This window comes from Osmia bicornis, chromosome 12, assembly GCF_907164935.1.
Source record: "Osmia bicornis bicornis chromosome 12, iOsmBic2.1, whole genome shotgun sequence".
Lineage (NCBI taxonomy): Eukaryota > Metazoa > Arthropoda > Insecta > Hymenoptera > Megachilidae > Osmia > Osmia bicornis.
This window is the reverse complement of record NC_060227.1, coordinates 7117985-7139518: the sequence shown is the minus strand read 5'-3', so window position 1 is coordinate 7139518 and position 21534 is coordinate 7117985. Positions and strand designations below refer to the sequence as shown.

The following is a 21534-nucleotide window of genomic DNA, read 5'->3' as shown; positions in this document are numbered from 1 at the left end:
CATCCAAATATGGATTACGTAGCTTTGGAAGTGATGTAACATCGAAATTTTTCACCGATAGTGTGAATCAATTGTACTCGTGCAAGATTAACGAGAGCATCGAGACAACCCGTTTTAGCCTTCAGAAACGCGTACATCTTTAACGCATCGACCGGGTCATTCAGCTCGGTGTAGCTTCGAAATTTCTCCGTTCTCGGTGGCTTCAACGACGAACCTTGTAACAGTTTCCCCCGTCTGTGGTTGGCAATTCAGATTCTCGGCGAAAGTGGAACTCGAGAAACCCGGGATAGGTTTGTCGTTGATGGTAGAAAGACCGAAATTCGAGCAACGGTAATCGTGAAGGGTGGCAGATGACTGAAAGCCGTTACCGATGCACCGGCCGTGAATAATTGCGCGAGGATTGCTTTCCAACTAAAACCGAAATAACTTTCATCGCCTAAGGAGCTGTTAAACGAGAGGAAAGATCAATACGCGTTAGCGAACTTCGTCCATAGATTCGACGTTTAACAAAAGGATTGGTCAAACCAGAGAGTTTGTAATTCTATTTTTAGAGTACTTCTTTATTTTTCAATATCCTTAAACGAGGATGTCACTCGATTAGATTTTTCGATCACGTCGAGTACCGCGTTCGTTTTACCTGGATGTTAAGTGGAACGTTAATTAGCGCGTCGTTGATCGATGAAACTGCCCTAATAGGGTTTTCTTTCTCGCTTTTTTTTTCCGTACTCTTTTATCTTCTCGGGTTAATCAGGAGTTTTCTGCGTGGTGCTAATAATTATACCTCGCAGATATTTTCAACCTTGTTTTCCCTGTAACCCGTCAAAACAATGGAATTAGATGCAATTAGCCCAGCATTGACGAAAAAAAAAACAGAATTCGAAATACGTTTTTGAGAAGGAAAAGTAATATTTATTCCACTAATTCACACCAAAAGTGTATTCATACGCAAAGTGTAATAATATCATGATCCTCTATGAAATTCTACGAACGACGATGTTCCTCGATTTCTATATTCAGCGAGTACAAGGAACATTCGCAGAACCTAACCAACATGAACGGTTGTTCCACGAATTATACGTTTTACCCAGAACTCTTCATACAATGTAAACAGAAATTTGTGTAACAACACAAAAGAGGCATTAACGGTTAATGAAGGGCGTAATTGGGTTGCACGCAGCCATCAATTAGAGCCTAATTAATTTTAAATTTCTACGTCTGACTTATGCTCCACTTAGCCACTGCTAGGTACTCAAAAATTGATCTACGCTTCTCGGAACAATGGCGCGTTATTATAATATAACGCAATTTTGACTATGACGGGAGATCCAAGTATCATTGTGTCACCTTTGGGGTCGTTACTGCGAGTCAGTGGAACGTTCCCGTGGGACATCCTACACACAGTTTCACTTGCTTCTACGCTTCATTTATCTCCACGTAATTCTTCAACATATTTATTTAATGGTATCTCGAGTTCCATGAAAAAGATGCTGTGTCGTTTCGTGTGCCTCCCTTTTTTTTCATCTCGTTATTAATAGAATTATGTCTTAAGGTTTCATTTAACGTATGGTATAAATTGAGGTCTCGAAATTCAATAATAAATAGGAACTTTATTTTTTGATCATTTTTACATTGAACGGTACAATTCATATCATTACGTGGTATCTTTGATCCGAGACGCAGATCCGTATACTCTGTAAGCTGGGTCGTCAAAGATGAGAAGATACAAGGAAAGCCGCAAAGCTGAGGCATAAAGTTGTTCGACCGGTTGAAAACCGCATAGCGGGAAGCAACCCCTCCACACGGGGCTGTTCTCCAACAAAGTAGAATCTCGACCTACGTTCAGGTCTCGCGGTCGCTTCCGGCCAAACATTCGCGCAAGGATTGCAGTGAGAGGCGAAGAGAGGGTGGCTCTGTTCCTGTAAATTCGACGAGGAAACGTCCACGACGGTAACGAAAGAAAAGTTTTGGGGCGTATGCGGTCGGTGTTGTGACTTAACCCGTCTTCGTTTCACCTTCGAGTCTTGTTTCTTCACCCTTCTAGCAGCACCGAGACTGTTCTCTCTCTCTCTCTCTCCCTCTCCCTCTCTCTTTCTCTTGATTTCCACCCCCGTAGAATCGACGTTGCGCGTTTATCGAACGACTGCGCGCGCACGGATAAGCGGAGATGGGGCGTGCTACGTGTTGGTTGGTCGCAGAGAAAGCGGCGGTGGACGAACGAACAAGAGGAGCGAAGAACGACGACGAGGACGAGGACGGCGACGGCGACGTCGGCGAAGACGGCAGCCAACAGACACGAAACGAAGCTCGCCGCGCCACTGTTTCTTCAAGCTCTGCCAACACGCTAAGCGTTGTCAACAATTGACAGCTCGAGTGTCGCGAGCGTGCTGAGTCAAAGTTCGAACGGTTCCTCAGAAAAATCGTGTTACATTTCGCGGAGGGATCAAAGCAGAAGGGTGTTTTGCTACGAGGCAAGGTAAACAAAGAGAAGTTTCGATGCGAAGAGGGTCACTCAGAGTGAACGTTATCGTGGATTGTTTGTTGTTAGCTGGTATCCGGAAGAAGATAATATTCGTTGAAGAAAATACAGCGAAGTGATTTCGGAGTGCAGCGAGAGAGTGCGTCGAGTGGTGCAGCAGGAAGAGATTTGGAGGGATCGTGAAGATTTGTGACTGGGGACAGGGGTGGTCTTTCGTCCATTCGAAAGTAGGGAGGAAAGATAGACGGATAATCCGGGGAGGTAAATTGGTGTGTAGCTTCTGTATTTTCCGTTCGCTTGGTTCAGTCTATCTCCGTGAGGCGGAGAGGGTGGCGAGGCATCGATCGCTCGCCATTTTGCACCGCCGACCGACATCTTCTCCACGCATCGACGACATTTTCTTCCCTCGTGACGGCTACCTCGAGGAGGGAAGTTGTCGCGAGCGGATGAACGAACGATTCCACGGGGAAAAGGGTGTGCGCCGATTATATTGTATTATTTCGTGAACCTGTTCCCTTGGTTTATCGATCCCAGCTACATACCATATTACGTTCGAGACTTTCTCGAGATTTAAGAAGGTGCGCGTTCTAATTGTAGGGTGTAGTTGACGAATCCGAAGAAGCAGAAGAAGAAGAAGAAGAACAGAGAATAATAAAATTCGGGGGAGGAGGCAGATAAAGGAGAGGGAGAGGGTCGCTCTGGTGGAAAGGTAGAAGTCAGCAGGCTGGGAGCTCGGCTGAGCGAGGTCGTGGGTCCCGTCGTGGAGGAGGCCATCGAGCCAGGGGATGCGACCCCGCTGACGGGACCCTCGAGGGAGTCCTCGGTTCCTCGAGCACCCCCGCCACCCCCACATCGTGTTACCACTTTGAGATCGCCGAGACCTCCGCCCACTACGTCTCAGGAACCACAAGAATCGGGTCATCAGACCCACGAATCAAACCCTAGCGATCCGAATCCGGGTCATCAGGCCCAGAATCCTAACCACCAGCCTTCGAACCCAGGTCACGAATCGAATCCAGGTCAACCGACCCAGAACCCAGGCCATCATCAAAATCCCGGTCAACAGGCTTCGAAAACAGGCCAGCAAAGTCAGAACCCGGGTCATCAGACCCAAAATCCTGGCCATCCGACTCAGAACCCGAGTCGGCCGGCACAGAATCCCACCCACCAATCGACCCAAACGCAACAACCCTCGTTGCAGCAACAACAATCTCAACAACAACAACAACAACAACAACAGGAAACTCGTCCCAGCAGCATGGGTACCGTGTTGTCCTTTAGCCCCCGCGACAGGCGGGGCTCCGTATATCCTCCAACCGGTCATCAGCATCCGGCTGATTTCACGCTGAATAATTTCAATTACGAACAGCTGAACAATGCGAAAAATCGTGAAAATAAGAGCGGCGTCGCCACGGTGGCGCCGGCCCCGCCAACGAATCATCCGCCTACGAACAATAACGCGTTGCAAAACAACAACATTAACTTGAACAACAACGACAACGCGAGGATCATCTCGGAGAAGAACGCGCTCGAGAAGAACCTGAAGAAACACTCGTTGTTCATAAACGCGCTCTCGTGGAAACGATTCAGCACGTCGAACAACAACAAGAAGAAGCTCGACAATAAGAACAAGAATATTGCTTTCCGGCAACCGCTCGATAACATACCCATCGTCGATAAGAATAAAAACATACAGACGCCTCAGGTATGCTATGATCGTTAATTATTAAATTTTTAACTTTGAAATGTAAATTGAACGACAGTTCATTATTGTCGTCCAGTATTTAGCTACTGGGTTGTTATGCGACGATGCTCGTTTATTTGTAAACTCGCATCGTGCGCGCAGGCAGGGACTAGTCGTCAACAGCGAGTCGTCGAGAGACGTTAGATAGAGTAATTGTAAAAGTATAATGAAGGTAACCATAGCTAAATGAACGCAGTTATAATAAAATCACTGTAGGGTTTATAATTGATTACGTGGCGATCGCGACAAAGGTGGCCCATTTTCGTTCGAGCAAAGCAGCCACGAACCATTGGTTCGGAAGACTCGTGCAAAGAACGCGGAAGGTGCTTTGACCCTAGATACGATCGAAAGCATATCGATCGTTCTTTACTTTTCTTTGTTGCGTTTTACGAACACGCGCGTACTTTCTTTCCCCTCGGCGTAAAAAATTCTTGGGAAGGAAACTCGGTCGATCGGGGGTGCGTTTTACCCTCCGGTTATAAGTAATTCAATGCAGCATACGAATTCTTTCGCCACGTAACAATGTTTTATTATTTAAGTACATAGTAATTTTTTTTTTTTCATCGTTGGATAAATATTGATTTGAAATGATATTGAAACAGACAAAGCCTCCAGCGTCGAACAATAATCACACCACGCACAACCCGACGTGCGAGAAGCTAGTGCAGAAACCTTTACCCCCTAAGCCAAGGAAAACTGTGATCCAAGCCTCGACCTCGGAATTGCTCAAGTGCCTCGGCGTCTTCCTTCACAGGAAATGCACCCGTTTAAGAGACTTCCAGGCTGGCGACGCTGTCATGTGGCTGAAGACCGTCGACAGGAGTCTGCTGCTTCAGGGCTGGCAGGTGAGTGCTTTGCAATTAATCCTTTCCTTTCGTTCCTTTCAAATTTCTTCTCTATTCTTTTTACACGTCTATGAAATATCAAACAAACGATTCATCTCATCCTTCTTTCTTGACCCGTGTAACCATCAAAGGGTTTCATACAATTTCAATATCATCACTCTTATCGCGGCTCGAAGAAGCAATTACGGTTTGAATTTCCGAGCGAGAGTTGTTCGATAACATGCCGACCAATTAACGATAACGCGCTAATTAATATTTATCCCAGCCACTGTTGGTATCTGATCGAAACCTATTGCCAGGGTATTGCGATATTGAGTTAATTAAAGCGGATTCATCGTCGACGATCGAATTACCTAGATATTATCTCGCCGATAAAGGTGTGAACGCGATGGTTCGGGAAAACGAAAGCTTCGCCAATTGAAAACAAACCTCGCGTTCGCTTGGAAGATATTTGATTTCGTGCTTCGAGTCATCGGCGTTATCTCCGTTTCTCAGTCGTTGCACATCGGTCGAAGGGTAAGGCGAGAGAGAGCAAGCACTTAGTCGAAACGAGATCCGCACGCGTCGGGATAGCTAAAGCACCCTCGACTCCTTTCCTATTTCGCGCTCCCGGATGCATACATATGTGCACGGTGCACTCGCGGTGACCCACGGGAATACGTGGCTCGTAATGAGAAGCACCAGGGGCGCGTTACTCGCAATATGTCACGGAGCGGATTAAACGAAACGCTTCTTTCTTGCGGAACGAACGGCTGCAAAATTGCTCTTACGTGCTTCTCGATATTGCCAAAAATAAAAGTTATTCAGACGTCTTGTTTCATGGCCAGACTGCGATGCAGTCAATGTATCGACTTCTATTCGAGTGCTTCGATATTACGTATAAAATATATAGGTCAATATTTATTTATATCATTTCCTTTCATCTACACAATATATTGGTCCAGTTTGATCGTTTCAATAGGGAACACGTTGCGTGGGAAGAGACATGTGTCTTTCGAGCACGTTACGAAGTTGCTTCTCGTGTCAGTCGGACGTAACGTTATCGCTTGTTGCTCGAGACACCATGAATAGAAAGGAAACGGGGTTTCAATGTATTGTTAGCAATGTTCGATGAATGAGGAAGAAATTGAAAGGGAATAATACTCGGCGAGGTGTACGTAGTTTCGTCCAAAATTTTATTCATTTTTTAAATTGTTATCGACTTAGCCTTGCCTATCGTTCTTAAACATCGTCAGGGTACACTTTCAATATGTCAGAGGGAAAATAAAATTACCTTCCATAAGGTTAATCTATTTACCCAATTAGAATATTGGCAAGAAGGAAAAAAGAAAAATATCGTAGGACTCGCTTTTTCTTCGCAACCACGAAGGTCATTATCGATCATCCGGGTCGCGAGTTGTCGCGCAGTGTGCCAGTTTTCATGGAAAATCGACCAATCCATCCATGAAAACGATGTTTATTCTGGATGGCAAGTGGTCTCTCTGCCGACGTGGATGACGTTCTCGTCACGAATGAAGTACTAAAACTCCAAACGACTCTGTTGATCGATAACTTTGACGCATACGGGGTCCACGCCCGATAAAACTACCTCTGGAATAAAATTCACAAAGGGTGTTCCTTATCTGTCCATTCAGCAAATCGTTTACTAACGAGCCTATCTAGAGCTTTCGATCAGATTATTATCATTCCCACGCTCGAGTGATTTTTATTTTAATTCCTTTATCGTCGGTGATCGGACGTCATCGATAAGGAGGACACGAAACGTCATACGATGTACGTCAACGATTCCCACACGTGTTTCGCCCTTTTTATGTCTCTCTATCTCCGATTACCACTGCAGAGAATGTTCATAAATCATAAAACGAGTTGGTAATTTACAATTTCTCCCGATCGATCGAAACAATGGGCCAGAAGAAATCGATGAACGTTTGAAGGACTCTGGTGGATGTGCGTGACTAGATGTTGCGCTTAGAAAACTTCACCGATTTAGATAACAGTCCCTGTGCGTTTTTCTACGAGTACGAGATTACGTCTCTTTTGTTTCGTTTACGAAGATTAATTGAAAAATTAAATTGTTCTATTCTCAAGTTTTTACTAACCCTTCAGTGACTGTAGGTCAATTATGATTCATACCTTTTGTGCACCTTTCAGCTTTATATTTCAGTTTAAAAGAAAATAAAAATGTTACCCAGTTAGAGAGTTAAAGAATGTAAGTAACAAAGCAAATTAGACCTTCACGCTTTGAATTCAGTAGCAAAACCCGTAATTAACGCGCCTCTCTTAGTGTTTCAAGGAATATGAATAACCTTATGCATATACCAAAGGGTCATATAAAATTCCTAAAGTTCTGCAGGTCACAAAGAGTCTCAAAAAGTCACAGGTTGATAGTATCTATTGCAGGGTAGCTAGCAAACGTAACGCCAGGGTAGGTTCACTCTAACGCAGAGTCCCTAATAAGGGGTAGTAGTCGGTGCGTTGGCGTGCGTGTGTTTATTCGTCTCGACGAGGGTACGATGTAGGTAAATATACACAGTACCACGGCTTTCGTTGTCAAAAGGGTCTCTTTAGCGATCATCGCCGTAGCTACCCTGTTTTCCAACCCCAAATCCTACTAGACCCTTACGCGAACGTTAACCACCCCTCTCTCCCTCGTACGAGCTTTCGAAACCGATTCGATTTTCTTCTTCGTATAAATAGAATCATCTTTTCTTGTAAGAAATCTAGTTACCTACTTTCTTCCATGGATTCTTCAAGAGAAATCTTTTTATAGACAGGCTCCTCGTATTCCCTACTTCATCCCCCATGCGGCACTAATTCGCGTACAACGCGCTCGCACGTATTTTTTTCACCAGAAATTGGAACGCGAGGTTAATTATAAAGAAGGATACGAATCGATAGGGTGTATCAGGGGGTGGAAGAAGGAAAATGTGTGCAGCAATGTGCAACATCGGTGAAACCGCGTTAGAGGAGGGGCGGGAGATTGAGGGTCACGTGCGTGCAATGGCAACGTCGCAGAACCACCCCTGTTGGCAGAGCACCCCTTTGCTGTAGAAATATGCGGGAGCTTCCGACAGGGACGTTCACCCTTCGGTTTTAATTGCAAAGGGGAGACTACCTCTTCTCGTACCCTCAAACCTCCTTGCGACTCGAAAGACGATCATTCAGCGAGAGGGATTACACTTTAAAAAAATTGCTGCTTCCCTCCACCATTTTGTCGCAGGAGATTTATTGAAATTGCGATGGGTGGTGTTAAGAGATTTTTATTTTCTCTAAAAAATTACAGTTCTTTTTGAAACGAGATACATGCTTATTTTTCAAATCTTAATTAATTTTATTGTGTAGATTTCTTAGTGGGGGTTGAAGCTTACCCTTTCGTGCAAGCTTATGCGTCGAATTATCGAAAGCCCCGATAGCGTTACGTAAAAGTTAATTTTATCGATTTCTCGTCATAGAACAGAATCTCTTCGACATTTGTTAGTTGCATGTAACAAATGTTTAGTTACAAAGAATCACCCTTAGCTCGATTCGTCGTTGCGCTGTTCTTTTTCTCGCTCTTTCCTGGAACTTTCATATCAGGTTACACAGAAAATCACGCTTCGCGGTTTTCATAGAATAGGGATGAACCGCAGATCGATCGCACACGTGCTCAAATCTAATCAGTCAAGGGTGACACACACCGTTCGCCCTAGAAACACACTAGACTCCTGTCTAGGGTGTCGGCGGATTTCCTTCGTTCGATTGAACGCAAATCGGATTTCTGGGAAAATAGGAGGAAATGTAGGGAAACAGGATCCACTGCACTATGCATTTCTGAATTACCCTGAATTAACCTAGATCAGGTCTTTAAATTTCCACACTTTCCATTCGACGAATCTTTTTATTTATTTATCAATCCGTATCTTATTATGCAAGAAGAAATCCCCTCGCGAATCTAAATACATAAATAGATTATCATCGTTCACCTCGTCAACAAGTGACCAGTAGAACATTCTCTATTAGGTAACCAACTTGGATTTCCATTTCGAGTTGTGTAATCTTCTTTCTCGCGAAACATTGCCAACTTTCTGTCCAACAATGTTCTCTGAAATTCTTAAGAAAGTTTGCGCCATTAGAAGAGAGCGATAAGACTCTTATCTCGATCGAACAGTGTCTAATATCTGGAAGATCCACTCTTCTAGTTATCTCTTCAAGATGAACTCGCGGTTCGAAAGGGAGTATCATGCTTGTCAGGAGCAACACGTTGATCGTTTAACTTGGAACGTTAATCCAGTTCGTCTAGACGGTAAACAGAAGAAGCTTGAACGTCATTGCGGCGAATCCCGTTAAAGGGAAACCATATCAGTTGGAATTGTTTTCCGCGTCCGCAACGAAACTCGCGGATAGCTGTTCCTCGGAATAAACGAGCACGTGTAGAACATTCTATATTATTTTTGTTGACACGAAGCCAAATAAAACGATTCTGAATAACGAAGGATAGCGACAGATTAAGGTATGCAGTTTTATCGATCACGTGAACGATTATCCGATGGATTATCGGTGAATCTGCAACGCGGGCACATTAGGAAATGGATCAGACGAACATTATGAAACATGGATAAAAATTAGGTAAAGAACTTCGAACAAATCTTCGTTTTTGTAATTCTTTTTATTGATATCTGATTATTGTACATGGACACGGTTGACTAGCATTTACGGAAGTGACGAAAATGTCCTTTAGGGAATCGTATTAAAAGCAATATCCGATTAAACGCGAGGGAGAAGCTTCTTCGGTGCGGTTGAACATCAAAGAGACAATTTTGTCCGGATCGATGTGGTCCAGTGTTGATCGAAGCTAAAAGCGTCTGCTTCTGCGCTTCCTGTTAGTCAATTAACCCTTTCTAGGATCGTGTTCTCTATTATAGAACGATTACCTGGAACTTGAATTCTCCTTTTTAATTACATCATGTTATTTGTCTACTTATTGTATAATAACACGTAGGCGTTCCATTCGATTACTTATTCGTTGAAGCGACATTAATCTAAATTTCTCGTCAATTCTTTTTGCTGAAAATCGTTTCACAATAAGATTCCAGATCGGAATGAGTTACAGGACTACGCGGAGTCTCGAGAATTTAATTAGAAAGACTGAATCCTCGATAAGCCGATGAAAAACGCGGTTACAGAGCTCCGTAGGGGTGCAGGCCGCTCACCTCTGGCGAATATCGACCGAACGAATATATACGGCTGGTCGTTCCGTCGGTTTTCCGCCCTCGAAGGCTTGACCAGCCGTGTTTCCAACGGACCACAAGTATGCTCTGTGAGCTGGCCAAGACACGTGGAAACTCCATGGACGTATCGGCACATGCCTGAATGGGAACTTTAGTTTAAAAATAAATACGCCTCCTTTGTAGTTACAAAGTTCTGCCTCGCCCTCCTGTTACAGCGTCGATACAGCTCACGCAATTGATACGGGAAAGCTATTATCTGTGCTGGAAAACAGAAATAGACGAGCTAATAATATACACGCAAACAGGCTTTGTTTCCCGTGAAAACCTCTTTTTGGAAGTTCAGCTTTTGACGGGTGTCCCCTTTTATCAGTCAGCTATTTCGATTCTCTCGTACGGTGGGTATCAAACTCGATCGATGTGCCGCTTAGAAATTGATTTAATTTCTTAATTTTAATATACACAGCCGTAGGTGCGCGCGAGTAGACAGAGAGGGTCGAGTTATTGGTGCGTGTGGGTGCAATAACGGTGAGGCCCCGGGATGACCCGACAGAATCGATGCTCCCGATACGAGAGATTTTCTCGGCTGCCAGGAATTTTGCGAGCGATGGCTGTTGCACCTCTGCCGCGTACGTCCTCCCTCGTTAACGCGTTTAACACGCCCGTTACGCGGCGCAAAGCGTTGATGCGCTTCGATGCGTTTCGTCCCCGATGCAGCCGGAACGTCCAGGAATATCTAGGGACGTCGACACCTCCTAGTTCTCGGTGTTGATAAAAAAGTAGCGATGCTTTTATATATACGTATCAACGGATGGATCAATCGGGTGGAAGCTCGCGTTAGAGGCGTGTAATGCATTCTCGAATCGTAACAGGTGAATCTTTGAGAGGATGGAAGTAAAATTGGGCGTGTCCCAGGGGCTCCTGTAAATTAGAATAACATTTTCTTTGAATAACGCGAAGCTGTTCGAATACTTACGAACGATAATGTACGTACGTTCGAGATAAGTGCATTAGATGCATCTACAGGATCGGTAACACCTCTGTATGCACGTTAAAGCGGAGACGAGCCGTTTCGTGGTCTCTCAACGAGCCAATGCACTTTACCTTTGCCCTCTCGGGCTAAATCGACCCATGCGCCTCGTGTTCTAATTCGCTAATGACTCAGAGGACTCGGTTTCTGGAGCAAGGAGACGAAACGCGACATTCGATAAAGGGCAGAAGTAGCACGCGAGAGACGGCTCCTTCCATCTTTGCTAATATTACATAAACGGTTACTTAAAATAGCTATTCCGTGTCTGATTTAACATTAGGACTGCAACGCGTTTCGAAAAGACAAATTTACGAAAGTGAATTCGAGGTCGGTTGAGAGGTGCAAATATCGTGTCTCCAGGGTCTGCGAGGAAAGGAAGACCTGTCGCAATCGAAGTATCGACCGCGGTTGCCGTCGACTACGACAATGCCGATTGTAATTTCGCAAGCCTGGCACGTAACGCGACACCGTGCGTGAATCATCCCTTTTTGTTCGCCCGCTAAGTATGCAACATACACTTTGCGTCATCTGAATGCACCGACCAGGAAAAAGAATAATACACGTGTTCCCCCGACGTTGAAACGTATCGAATGTCTGTCTACTTCTTTTTACTCACAAGTATTCGATTGTAGTTCAGCTCTTTTGTGACCTTGTTTGGACGCTTGCCATTTTTTAACTTCGAAATTGAAGCGAAGGCTAAACGCGACCTTTCCAAATATTCCCATTTGAAATTCTACCACAGAGGGGTTGGAAAAATAATTCTAAGCTATTCTTTGAATGTTTGCTCAACAGGACGTCGCGTTCATCAATCCTGCCAATGTTGTGTTCGTTTATATGCTGGTGAGAGAGCTGGTGGACGGCGACGAAGCGTCCGAGAGGGAACTTCAAGCCACGGTGTTAACGTGCCTGTACCTGAGCTACAGCTACATGGGCAACGAGATCAGCTACCCGTTGAAGCCGTTCCTGGTGGAGGACAGCAAAGACAAGTTCTGGGACCGATGCCTGTTGATCGTCAATCGATTGAGCTCCGAGATGTTGCGAATCAACAGCGAGCCAGGATTCTTTACGGAGATCTTCACCGAACTGAAGGTAGGTGCACGATGATGTCGTTAGAACTGGTTCGCTGTAGTTTGCTGAAAAGTCCATTGATCGCTGGAAGTGATGGGAGAGAGTAAACGTTGTTGGCAGCTTGTAGACACTTTACCGCTATACCTCTTGCAGAAAACGTAAAGCGTATAAAATTCATCGAGTCAACTAAAAACAATCCAAAATGACAGGCGTGCGGCGCTGGGGATCGAGGTAGCCTGCCTGGTAGCGGCCTCGAGCGGAGTCTCGTCGTCTCCGGAGTCGCGGTACCCACCAAGGCGGCTTGACGGAGCTACACACACCTGCTGGTGCGCATCGCCAGGCACGGCTGCGACGTCACGACGCTCTGACGACGGCCATCGCGACGACGAGGGGCTGCCCTCGCAGCTTGACCCCACCGCATCGACCTCCACCTCGACGTTGCATCGACAACCTCATCAGCATCAGCATCAGCATCAACATCAGCATCAGCATCACCATCATCATCGCCATCGACATAGCCGCGACGATGGAGAGCCGAGCGGACTCTGCCCGTCCTGTGGTCAAAGACGCCGCGAAGAGATCTACTACACCATCGAGGATTTGGATGCGATCGAGGCAGCGCCTCTCGAGTCCCAACGAACGCCCACGTCGCAGAGGACCTGTAGCTGCGACACCGTCGACACTATCAGCGGCGAAAGGGAACGCGGTGATCTTCGCAAGTACCGCAGCACCGACTCTAGGTGGGTCGACAGCAGTTTCCTCTCTCCCGAGGACGCGATCTGGGACCTGAGGAGGCGTACCAGCGAGGGAACGGAGTTTCGATGGGCTCTACACACGTCCAGCACCGATTTGGACCTGGTGAAGAAGACGAAATGCAGCTGCCACAGTCTAACCCCGGAGGAGAAGAAGCCGCAGGACGTGCAACGAGGGGACCTGAGGAAACACCACAGCGCCGAAACGGACAAGTGGTCGATCAAGCCGGACTACCTGCAGACACCGATGCACGATTTGAGGAAACACAGCAGCGACGACACCAGGATGGCCAGAGAAGCCAGGTGGCTTCAGGTTCCGGAAGTGTTGCCCAACCCGAAGCCAAGATGCACGTGTCCGAAATCAAAAGTGTTGGCCCCTTCGCCACCGGCCGAACCGCCAGAACCGTCGCCGCCACCACCACCACCAACGCCACCACCAGTGGAACAGGTAGTAGAAAAACCTCCTGCGATACTGGAGCCGGAGAGGAAGCTTTACTACTCCGCGTCGTTGGCCGTCGAACGACCGGAAGAACCGACCATCGCACCTGTTCCAGAGAAACCGGAACTGAAGAAGCACGCCAGCGAGGACACAAGGCTAGTGAGAACCGAGAGAGTCCGGGAGAGACCGAAGCTGGAACGATCTCACGCTAGAGTCGACAGTCAGATGTCGAAGAAATGGGGCGCCAAGGAGAAGGTGATCAGCCCCGAGGAAGGGAAGAAACCTCGGCCAAAGTGGGCGATGAAACCGCACTTCTCTTTGCCCGTCGAGAAGAAGGATTCGAAATGGAGGAGCCAAGACTCGACGGAGAGTTTCAAGAGCAAAAGCTTGAAGGAACGACCCAAGTACAGCATCCGGAGGAGCATGTCACCGGAACCGGATCCACGTCAGATAACGAAACTGGAGAACAGAATCGTCCGACGATTGATATCTCCGGAGATCACCATCATGGACGCGAAATGGGCTCCCTACGAGGACGCTTCTCCTTTGCCTACGATCGGGATCAAGAAACGTGAGCCAAAGCACATCAGCGAGATCAAGTGGTCCCCGTACGCGGAGGAATCGCCAACGGACGGTGGTGGTGTCGGTGGTAGTTTCGCGGTTGAGGAACCGGAAGAGTCGAAATCTTGGTCGCCGTTTCATCACGTGACGCCTACTCATCATCCACCTCCAGAGGCGACACCCTGCCGAAGCGACGACGAAGATTTTCGATGGAGGATTCTCAACCAGGTGTCAGCGTTCCCGATCTATCAAGGCGGCTGGAAGGACGAGTCACCCGAGAGGACACCGCCTAGAAAGCTACAATCTCCGGTGGATCTGTCTCCGCCGATTTGGTCTCCTCAGGTTCCAGCTACTCCCGTGAAGAGGCAGAGATCCCAGCAGCAGTACTCTCCGCCTCCGCCGGTACAACGGAAGAGCATCGTTAAGGGTCGCGGCTTGTCGAAGAAGAAGGCTCTGAGAGCCAGGTCGGAGAGTCATCAGGCGGGCGGGGATGATAGATTGATGCCGCCTACGGTGTTGGTTCGTGCTGCGAGCGAGGAGCCGAAGAGCCGTCAAAGGCCGCAGTTGATGAGATCGAAGGCTTTGTTAGAGGTCCCTGTGCCGATGGGTATTACGAAGAGGTCGTTAAGCGAGGAAGTGCCCCGTGCGCGAGGCCGTGAACGGCCACGTGCTCCTAATAGAGCTCGCAGCGAGGAGGCACCCAAGTATGAAGACCCATGGTTCGCTAACGACAGCCTGCCAGTTGAGAGGACCGAGTTGCGGGAATACGTGACGACGGTTTAAGTGGGGAAACTGGAACAGAAGTTTGACGGTACTCGAAATCGAGCCAAGGTATTTTAGAATTCATTTGCGCCGCACCCTCGCCAGTAGAGGGTTCTAGTTAGCTCGCTTAGCTGTTTTCTACGGACATACGAACCGATCAGGTGTGTACATTAAACAGATTTCCTGCAACTGCGATCATTATTTTTCGTCTCTGAGCCGCATTCGCCTTTTTTAAATTGCACCATCGACGCGCGATGAGATGGTGGTCGTTCAGAATCGTAGAGAAACCGTGATTCATGAGAGCGAACCAAGGTAGACGGCTAGAGGTTCGAGTCGCGACGATCATACACTTCGTTGGCCTACGAAACGAAGATTACAAAATCGAAGGAGCAACTATAATTAGTCGAGGAGTCAACGATTCTTTCTATAAAAGAAAATAAGAAACGATAAAATCGAGGGGCTAGGGGTCAAGGACTGATTAATATCGAGTTCGCGTGGCGTAGCTGAAGGGTTTCGAACGATAACGACAACCCCTTCAGCTTATTAAAACGAACAATTTTCAGCTCGAAACTGAACTTTTCATCGGCAACACTGAGCACCGAAAAGTACAGCTCGACGCGGTTGTCCAGTCTGTGACGACCAAATGACAGTTCACGTAGGGTGTTTAAGCGATAACGATAGCGAATAACGTAATTAACACAGTCGAGCGTAATCTTCGATTTAAAAAGAAAAAAAAATATGAAACCGCATTAATAATACGAGCTTAGGTGTTTAAGCATAGCTGATACAAATATCGAATAAATCGTGCGGTTTTCGTGTTGCTGAAATCAAAGTTATCGTATCGAAAACGGAAAGGAAAATGAAACCAAAAACGAACAACTCGATTCGAGTACACCATGGTGTAATACTTCTAAAAAATAAAAAAAAATGGGACGTTGGAAATAAACCAAAGTTCGTTCGGTGAGTCGTCGGTGCTCGACGAGGACACCTTTGTTACATATTCCTTTCTTTTGCTATATATAATACAATAAAAAATGGATCCCTCGTGATCCGTAGATCGTTAGCGAATCTCGTGCATACGCATAATTAAGTTCTAATGTGAAAAAAAAAGAAAACAAAAAACAAAAGGGGGTCGCTAATATGGCGGCTGAGGTAAACGACATTTAGCAGCCCTCGTGTGCCGGCGCGTGCAATATTAATTAGGATTATACATTTACCAGTTCATTGAATATCCAGTTAAGGATGGGGTACTAAGTATTAAGCGAAACAACGCGATCATCTTGTAAAGTTTAACCTTATCGACGGCTGCACTTTACTTTACCCCAACTGTTCGCCATTTTAGTTGCCATTACGCCTGCGATTCGATACGTTTTTTGCAGAAAACGCGATCCCTCCAGGATTTTCGAGTACTGTATACATACACGCATATATATATATTATTATAAATATATGCTCTCTATACACGCGTCTGCCGGTCTCTTGCCGGCTTCTTCAGCCACGATCGTTTTAGATTTTTGATATTCGATTGCAAGGTGATTCGGATGTGTTTCTCTGGAGACGGAGGAAGCCTCGATTGAAAGTGTATTTTGTATTTCGATTTGAATTCCGATCATCCACCGACAAACCAGTGCTTCGAACAATACAACTTAGGCTTCTCTTTGTTAACACGTTTAATTTTTAGGGTCATCACAAATTCTTTATAATTATTTGACAATTAACCAACCGTATCATTAATAAATATACTTGTTCATTTCTATTGGGATGGTTAATGCGTTTAATTGGAAAAGTAAAATGATCGTGTTTGATTAATTACAATTACGTTACGTCTGACACGAATCTTGGGTTAAAGGAGTTAATTAGGAAAAGCCTAAGTGATTTACCCTCGCGAGACGCGTGTTATTCATGCGTTGCAAATACATTCGAGCATCGTCTTACACAGTCAGATTTTGTACATATTTTTAATAATGTGTGATAGCTGTAATTGTACACCACGGTGGCAGACTAATGAAAGGAAACAAAAAGAAACGAGGATGATGAAGTTTTCTAAATATTCGGGTCTTCCTCCCGTTCAGTTCAGGTCCGGTCGTTCTTAATATTCTTTATTTCTTCGTTCAGCCGTTCGTTTCCCTCGCGGTTTCTCGATGTCGTCTCGTGTTAAGAAAGAACCCCTTGCGAATACACTTCCGGTGCCGAAGAGGCCGTATCATTGTCGCGGGTTATCGAAACAAACGAAATGAAAAAAAAAAAAAACCATTCCCGTGACTGACACGCGTTACAATCGGCCGTTCGAATAAAAATCGAAGCTTTCAGCTCGAGAACGGAAGCTGAGGCATTCCGAAACTTCCGTTTACCTCGGGATCGAACGACTCTTTCTGTTCGTGCGGCTCGATATGCTGTCGTCACAAAAGAAAAAGAAAAAGTTACAAAAAAAAGAGAAAAATTAAAAGAGAGAAACTCACAGAGATAGAAATTATTTTCTAAAGAAAATGCGTGAAACAGGAGAGAAAGGGAACGAATGAGAGTGAGATTTAGAGCGAAAGGATGATAGAATTATTTAAGAAAAGGGGGTGAAATATCGACGACGAGCTTGCGCAAGAGTCGTGCGAGGTGCGAAAGAAGATCAACCAAAAAAAAAAAGATGAAAGTGAGCAAAAAAAAAAATACCAAAAAAAGAAAAATTCCTTGCTTTCTCCGGCGAGATCTCGTGCTAGCGAATTTTTTCTATAAAACTGCGTGTGTTTTAAACGAGGACGAACAAACCAAAATGAGATGCAACAAGCATAAAAGAGAGATTACCAAGAAACAAAGAGAAAAAAAAAAATGAAAAAAATATGTATCTAACTGCGCGCCTGATTTCACCCGTATTGCATAGCGTACGAGAAATTCTCACTTAGGTATTTGTAAGTACCATTAAGAAAGAAAGCTGTATGTGAGAGAGAAAGAGGGGATGAGGGGAGGGGGAGAGCCAGCCTGCAAATATTAAACGCCATTAGTTGCCATTCAATCGTGAATATATTTAATTAGTTGGCGATTATTCGTGGCTAGCGATCTGTCTTTCTTTCTACGTTTGATCTCGAGAAAACTAAGCGCACGCCACTTTACTTCTTCGTTCCCAGTTTAGGATTATTCTAGCAGTAAATCGTTAGCGAATAGAGCTGCTTCGAAGGCTCCATATTTTACTAATTATATACACAACAGAAACACACGCAATCGTTCTAGTCACGTATGTGTACACGCATGATATCGAGCCCTCCCAGCGTACACTTTCATCATTTTATCTGTTCGTCAATCGCTTTATTATTATCAACGACGTCTAATAATTAAGCAGGCTGATTGTTAGTCGATTATTCTAGGTAATAGATGAATCACCCTTACGAGAACAAGGCTGTCATTGCATTTATCGCTCTCTAGTTGCACACGCTGTATTAGTACTGATATTTAGAGATCCTCCCGATCGGTATTTCTCGAGATCAGACGTTCAATAACGCGTTTACGAATCGCGATGCATATAACATTGTTAAAATAGTGATTTTCGCATTGTTTTAATCGAATGGCGTTAACGTGTTCAAATTTCAGGACGATGAAACAAACGGAGATGAAGAAAAGCCACGCCACTGTTATAATTAAAACGTACTAATAAATAAAAGCGCTGCATAGCGATTCGTTTATTCTCGAAGTAAAGATAGTACATATAATAGGTTCTTTCCTTCGTAGTGCATACAATAATTAATTCTGGCGTACTCATTGCGTACTGTACGATATTAATAAATAGAGTAACGTATTTAATTGAGCGATCAACATCCGGTGAACGACGGTCTTAACGGATGCCGTGCGCAGGGGAGTCTTTAAGCGTGCGTTATTCAAAGTGATTTGGAAAAAGAAAAATATATAAACATTATTTCGGCAGGGATGAAGAAGAAAGAACTCGGCCACGTTAAGATGCTGTACGGTGTAAAACAAAAAACATTGTATTTGTGCTGCCATTAGCGTTAAACGAATGAACGGAAGATGAAAAGCAAGAAAAATGGGAAAACAAATTAAGAGGAAGCCAAAGTATTATAGTTAATGAAAACACCCGGGTAATAACACGTACACACACATACAATTAATTACGCTCTGTATACACACGCGTGGGAATGAAACAAATGGACACGCGTACATACACGTTTACATATATAAATATACATACATATGTTGTACGATACATACAGGTTACACATACCCGATGATGTAATTAATAAGTACTTTAATCCCGAGAAAACAATTCGTTTCACGGTACGAGAATGATTTTTAGGAGCCTTCGTGTTGAATAATTAGCAGTCTCATTCCATGTATCGTATAATCGAGAGATCGAGTGACCGTGATCAGTACGTACATATAATAGCGATTAAAATCATTAAATGAAATAAAAGAACAAAAAAAAAAAGAAACCATATGCGAAATGAAAAATGAACCTGTTCAAAATAAGGGTTCGTAGTGTGTACTGTATTCGAATGTGATGAATATTTGTTATAATTACGTCCCTGATTATTGTTACGTTGTGCTTTTTATTATTGCTGATCTATTATTACTATTACTATTGTCTATGTTTTATTACGATTCCTACGGAGAAGTATTATTACCATTCGAGAGTATTATAAGCATTATTATTGAATATTTGTTCATTACCATTGCTATTTATTATTATTACGCGAAAAAGAGATCGACCACCGATTTTATTTCTAGTACAATTTCTCTAGTCCCAATTTAGAGTACTGTCGATACTCAGTCTCCCCCGTCCCCGATGTATTTGATTTTTTGTCAAATAAATCCGAAAGAAAGGATGCCACGCGTTGCAGGACACGTAGTTCTTGCTGTAATAGAGTGATGCATTACCTGTGCAACAAATGCAGTATACAACCCATAAATATGAGGTCAATGTTGATTTGTTTAAATAAATGTAAGTTTGAAAATCCACAATCATTGTTTAATCCCGTTCCTCTTCCTTACTGGTTCTCGAGTCGCCAAAAACCATTATCAGAGATATTTCCTTTTGCAAAATGGAACTTATTTACAAAATTTAGTTTGAATCAGAACATGATTAACTGCAAATTTAAATCGCCCACAAAAAGAAGTGTCAAGTTCGATCATTTTGTATTCTATTTGAAAACGGCGGAAATTAATCGACAATTTATCGACCAGTTTTCAAACCAGTTGCGCCAACTATTCAAAACACAATGGAAGTCACCAACACTAGTTACCGACTGCAGGCGTGAAACACCATCAGTCTTATAGCGACCGCCGAGCGGTGCAGATCTACCTGCTCATATACCCATATTTTATTTTCTGCGTTATTCCTTACATCCTTGCATTATTTACATCCCAGCATTCCTTACGTCACTGCATCCTTTACATCCCTGCCTTTTTTATATCAGTGCATCCTTTACATTTCTACCACCCTTACACCCCTGCATTCCTTACATCCTTGCATTATATACATCCCAGCATTCCTTTACGTCACTGCATCCTTTACATCTCTGCCTTTTTTATATTAGTGAATCCTTTACATTTCCATCGCCCTTACACCCCTGCATTCCTTACATCCTTGCATTATTTACATCCCAGCATTCCTTACGTCACTGCATCCTTACTTCTCTACATCCCTTACATCACTTCATGCCTTACATCCCTGCAATCGTTTTATCCCTACATTCTTTTCATCTCTTCATCCCTTACATCCCTGCATGCCCTACATTTCTACATCCCTTACATCACTTCATCCCTTACATCCCTACAATCGTTTTATCCATAGATTCTTTTCATCCCTACATTCTTCTCATCCTTACATTCTTTTCATCTCTTCATCCCTTACATCCCTGCATCCTCTACATCTCTACCTCCCTTACATCACAGCAATCGTTTTATCCCTACATTCTTTTCATCCCTACATTCTTTTCATCCCTACATTCTTGTCATCCCTACATTCTTGACATCCCTACATTCTTTTCATCTCTTCATCCCTTACATCCCTACATTCCTTCATCCCTTACATCACTGCATCCTTTACATCCCTGCTTTCCTGACATCTTTGCACCCTTACATACCCACAACCCTTAAACTCCTTATCCCTTATATCTTTCATATCCGTAAGCTCTTGTTAAGTAAAAAGAGTCCAAATTTAGTTCCTTTTTTTGCCGCCAGATGGCGCTGACTCGGGGTCGAAATTTTAGTTCACATTTTTGCCGCTAGAGGGCCAAAATTGGAGCATAATTTAGTTCCTTTTTCTGAAACCAGATGGCGCTGATCAGAGGTCGAAATTTTAGTTCACATTTTTGCCGCTAGAGGGCCAAAATTTTTGCAAAATTTAGTTCCTTTTTCTGAAACCAGATGGCGCTGATCAGAGGTCGAAATTTTAGTTCACATTTTTGCCGCTAGAGGGCCAAAATTGGAGCATAATTTAGTTCCTTTTTCTGAAACCAGATGGCGCTGATCAGAGGTCGAAATTTTAGTTCACATTTTTGCCGCTAGAGGGCCAAAATTTTTGCAAAATTTAGTTCCTTTTTCTGAAACCAGATGGCGCTGATCAGAGGTCGAAATTTTAGTTCGCATTTTTGCCGCTAGAGGGCCAAAATTTTTGCAAAATTTAGTTCCTTTTTCTGAAACCAGATGGCGCT

General features: G+C 44.3%; 2 protein-coding genes across 2 annotated transcripts; both read left to right on the top strand.

Annotated features, from left to right (window-relative positions):
* Positions 1-1515: 1515 nt before the first annotated feature.
* LOC114876576 (cyclin-dependent kinase 5 activator 1) lies at positions 1516-12610 on the top strand. The gene is made up of 4 exons (XM_029188224.2): positions 1516-4181; positions 4823-5065; positions 12092-12388; positions 12521-12610. Exons 1-4 carry the CDS (start codon positions 3735-3737, stop codon positions 12527-12529), a joined length of 996 nt encoding a protein of 331 aa, XP_029044057.1. The 5' UTR covers positions 1516-3734; the 3' UTR covers positions 12530-12610.
* Positions 12569-20546, top strand: LOC114876600 (titin-like; the record flags this gene model as incomplete). Its single annotated transcript, XM_046288164.1, has 1 exon — positions 12569-20546. A coding segment is annotated over one exon (2334 nt), but the record flags the coding sequence as incomplete, so codon positions are not given.
* Positions 20547-21534: the final 988 nt, after the last annotated feature.

Bases quoted from the DNA above. Each gene is read 5' to 3' on its own strand.
- LOC114876576 (XM_029188224.2), top strand. From the start codon at position 3,735: ATGGGTACCGTGTTGTCCTTTAGCCCCCGCGACAGGCGGGGCTCCGTA. The intron at 4,182-4,822 runs GTATGCTATGAT...ATATTGAAACAG, and splicing joins AAAACATACAGACGCCTCAG to ACAAAGCCTCCAGCGTCGAA. The intron at 5,066-12,091 runs GTGAGTGCTTTG...TTTGCTCAACAG, and splicing joins TGCTGCTTCAGGGCTGGCAG to GACGTCGCGTTCATCAATCC.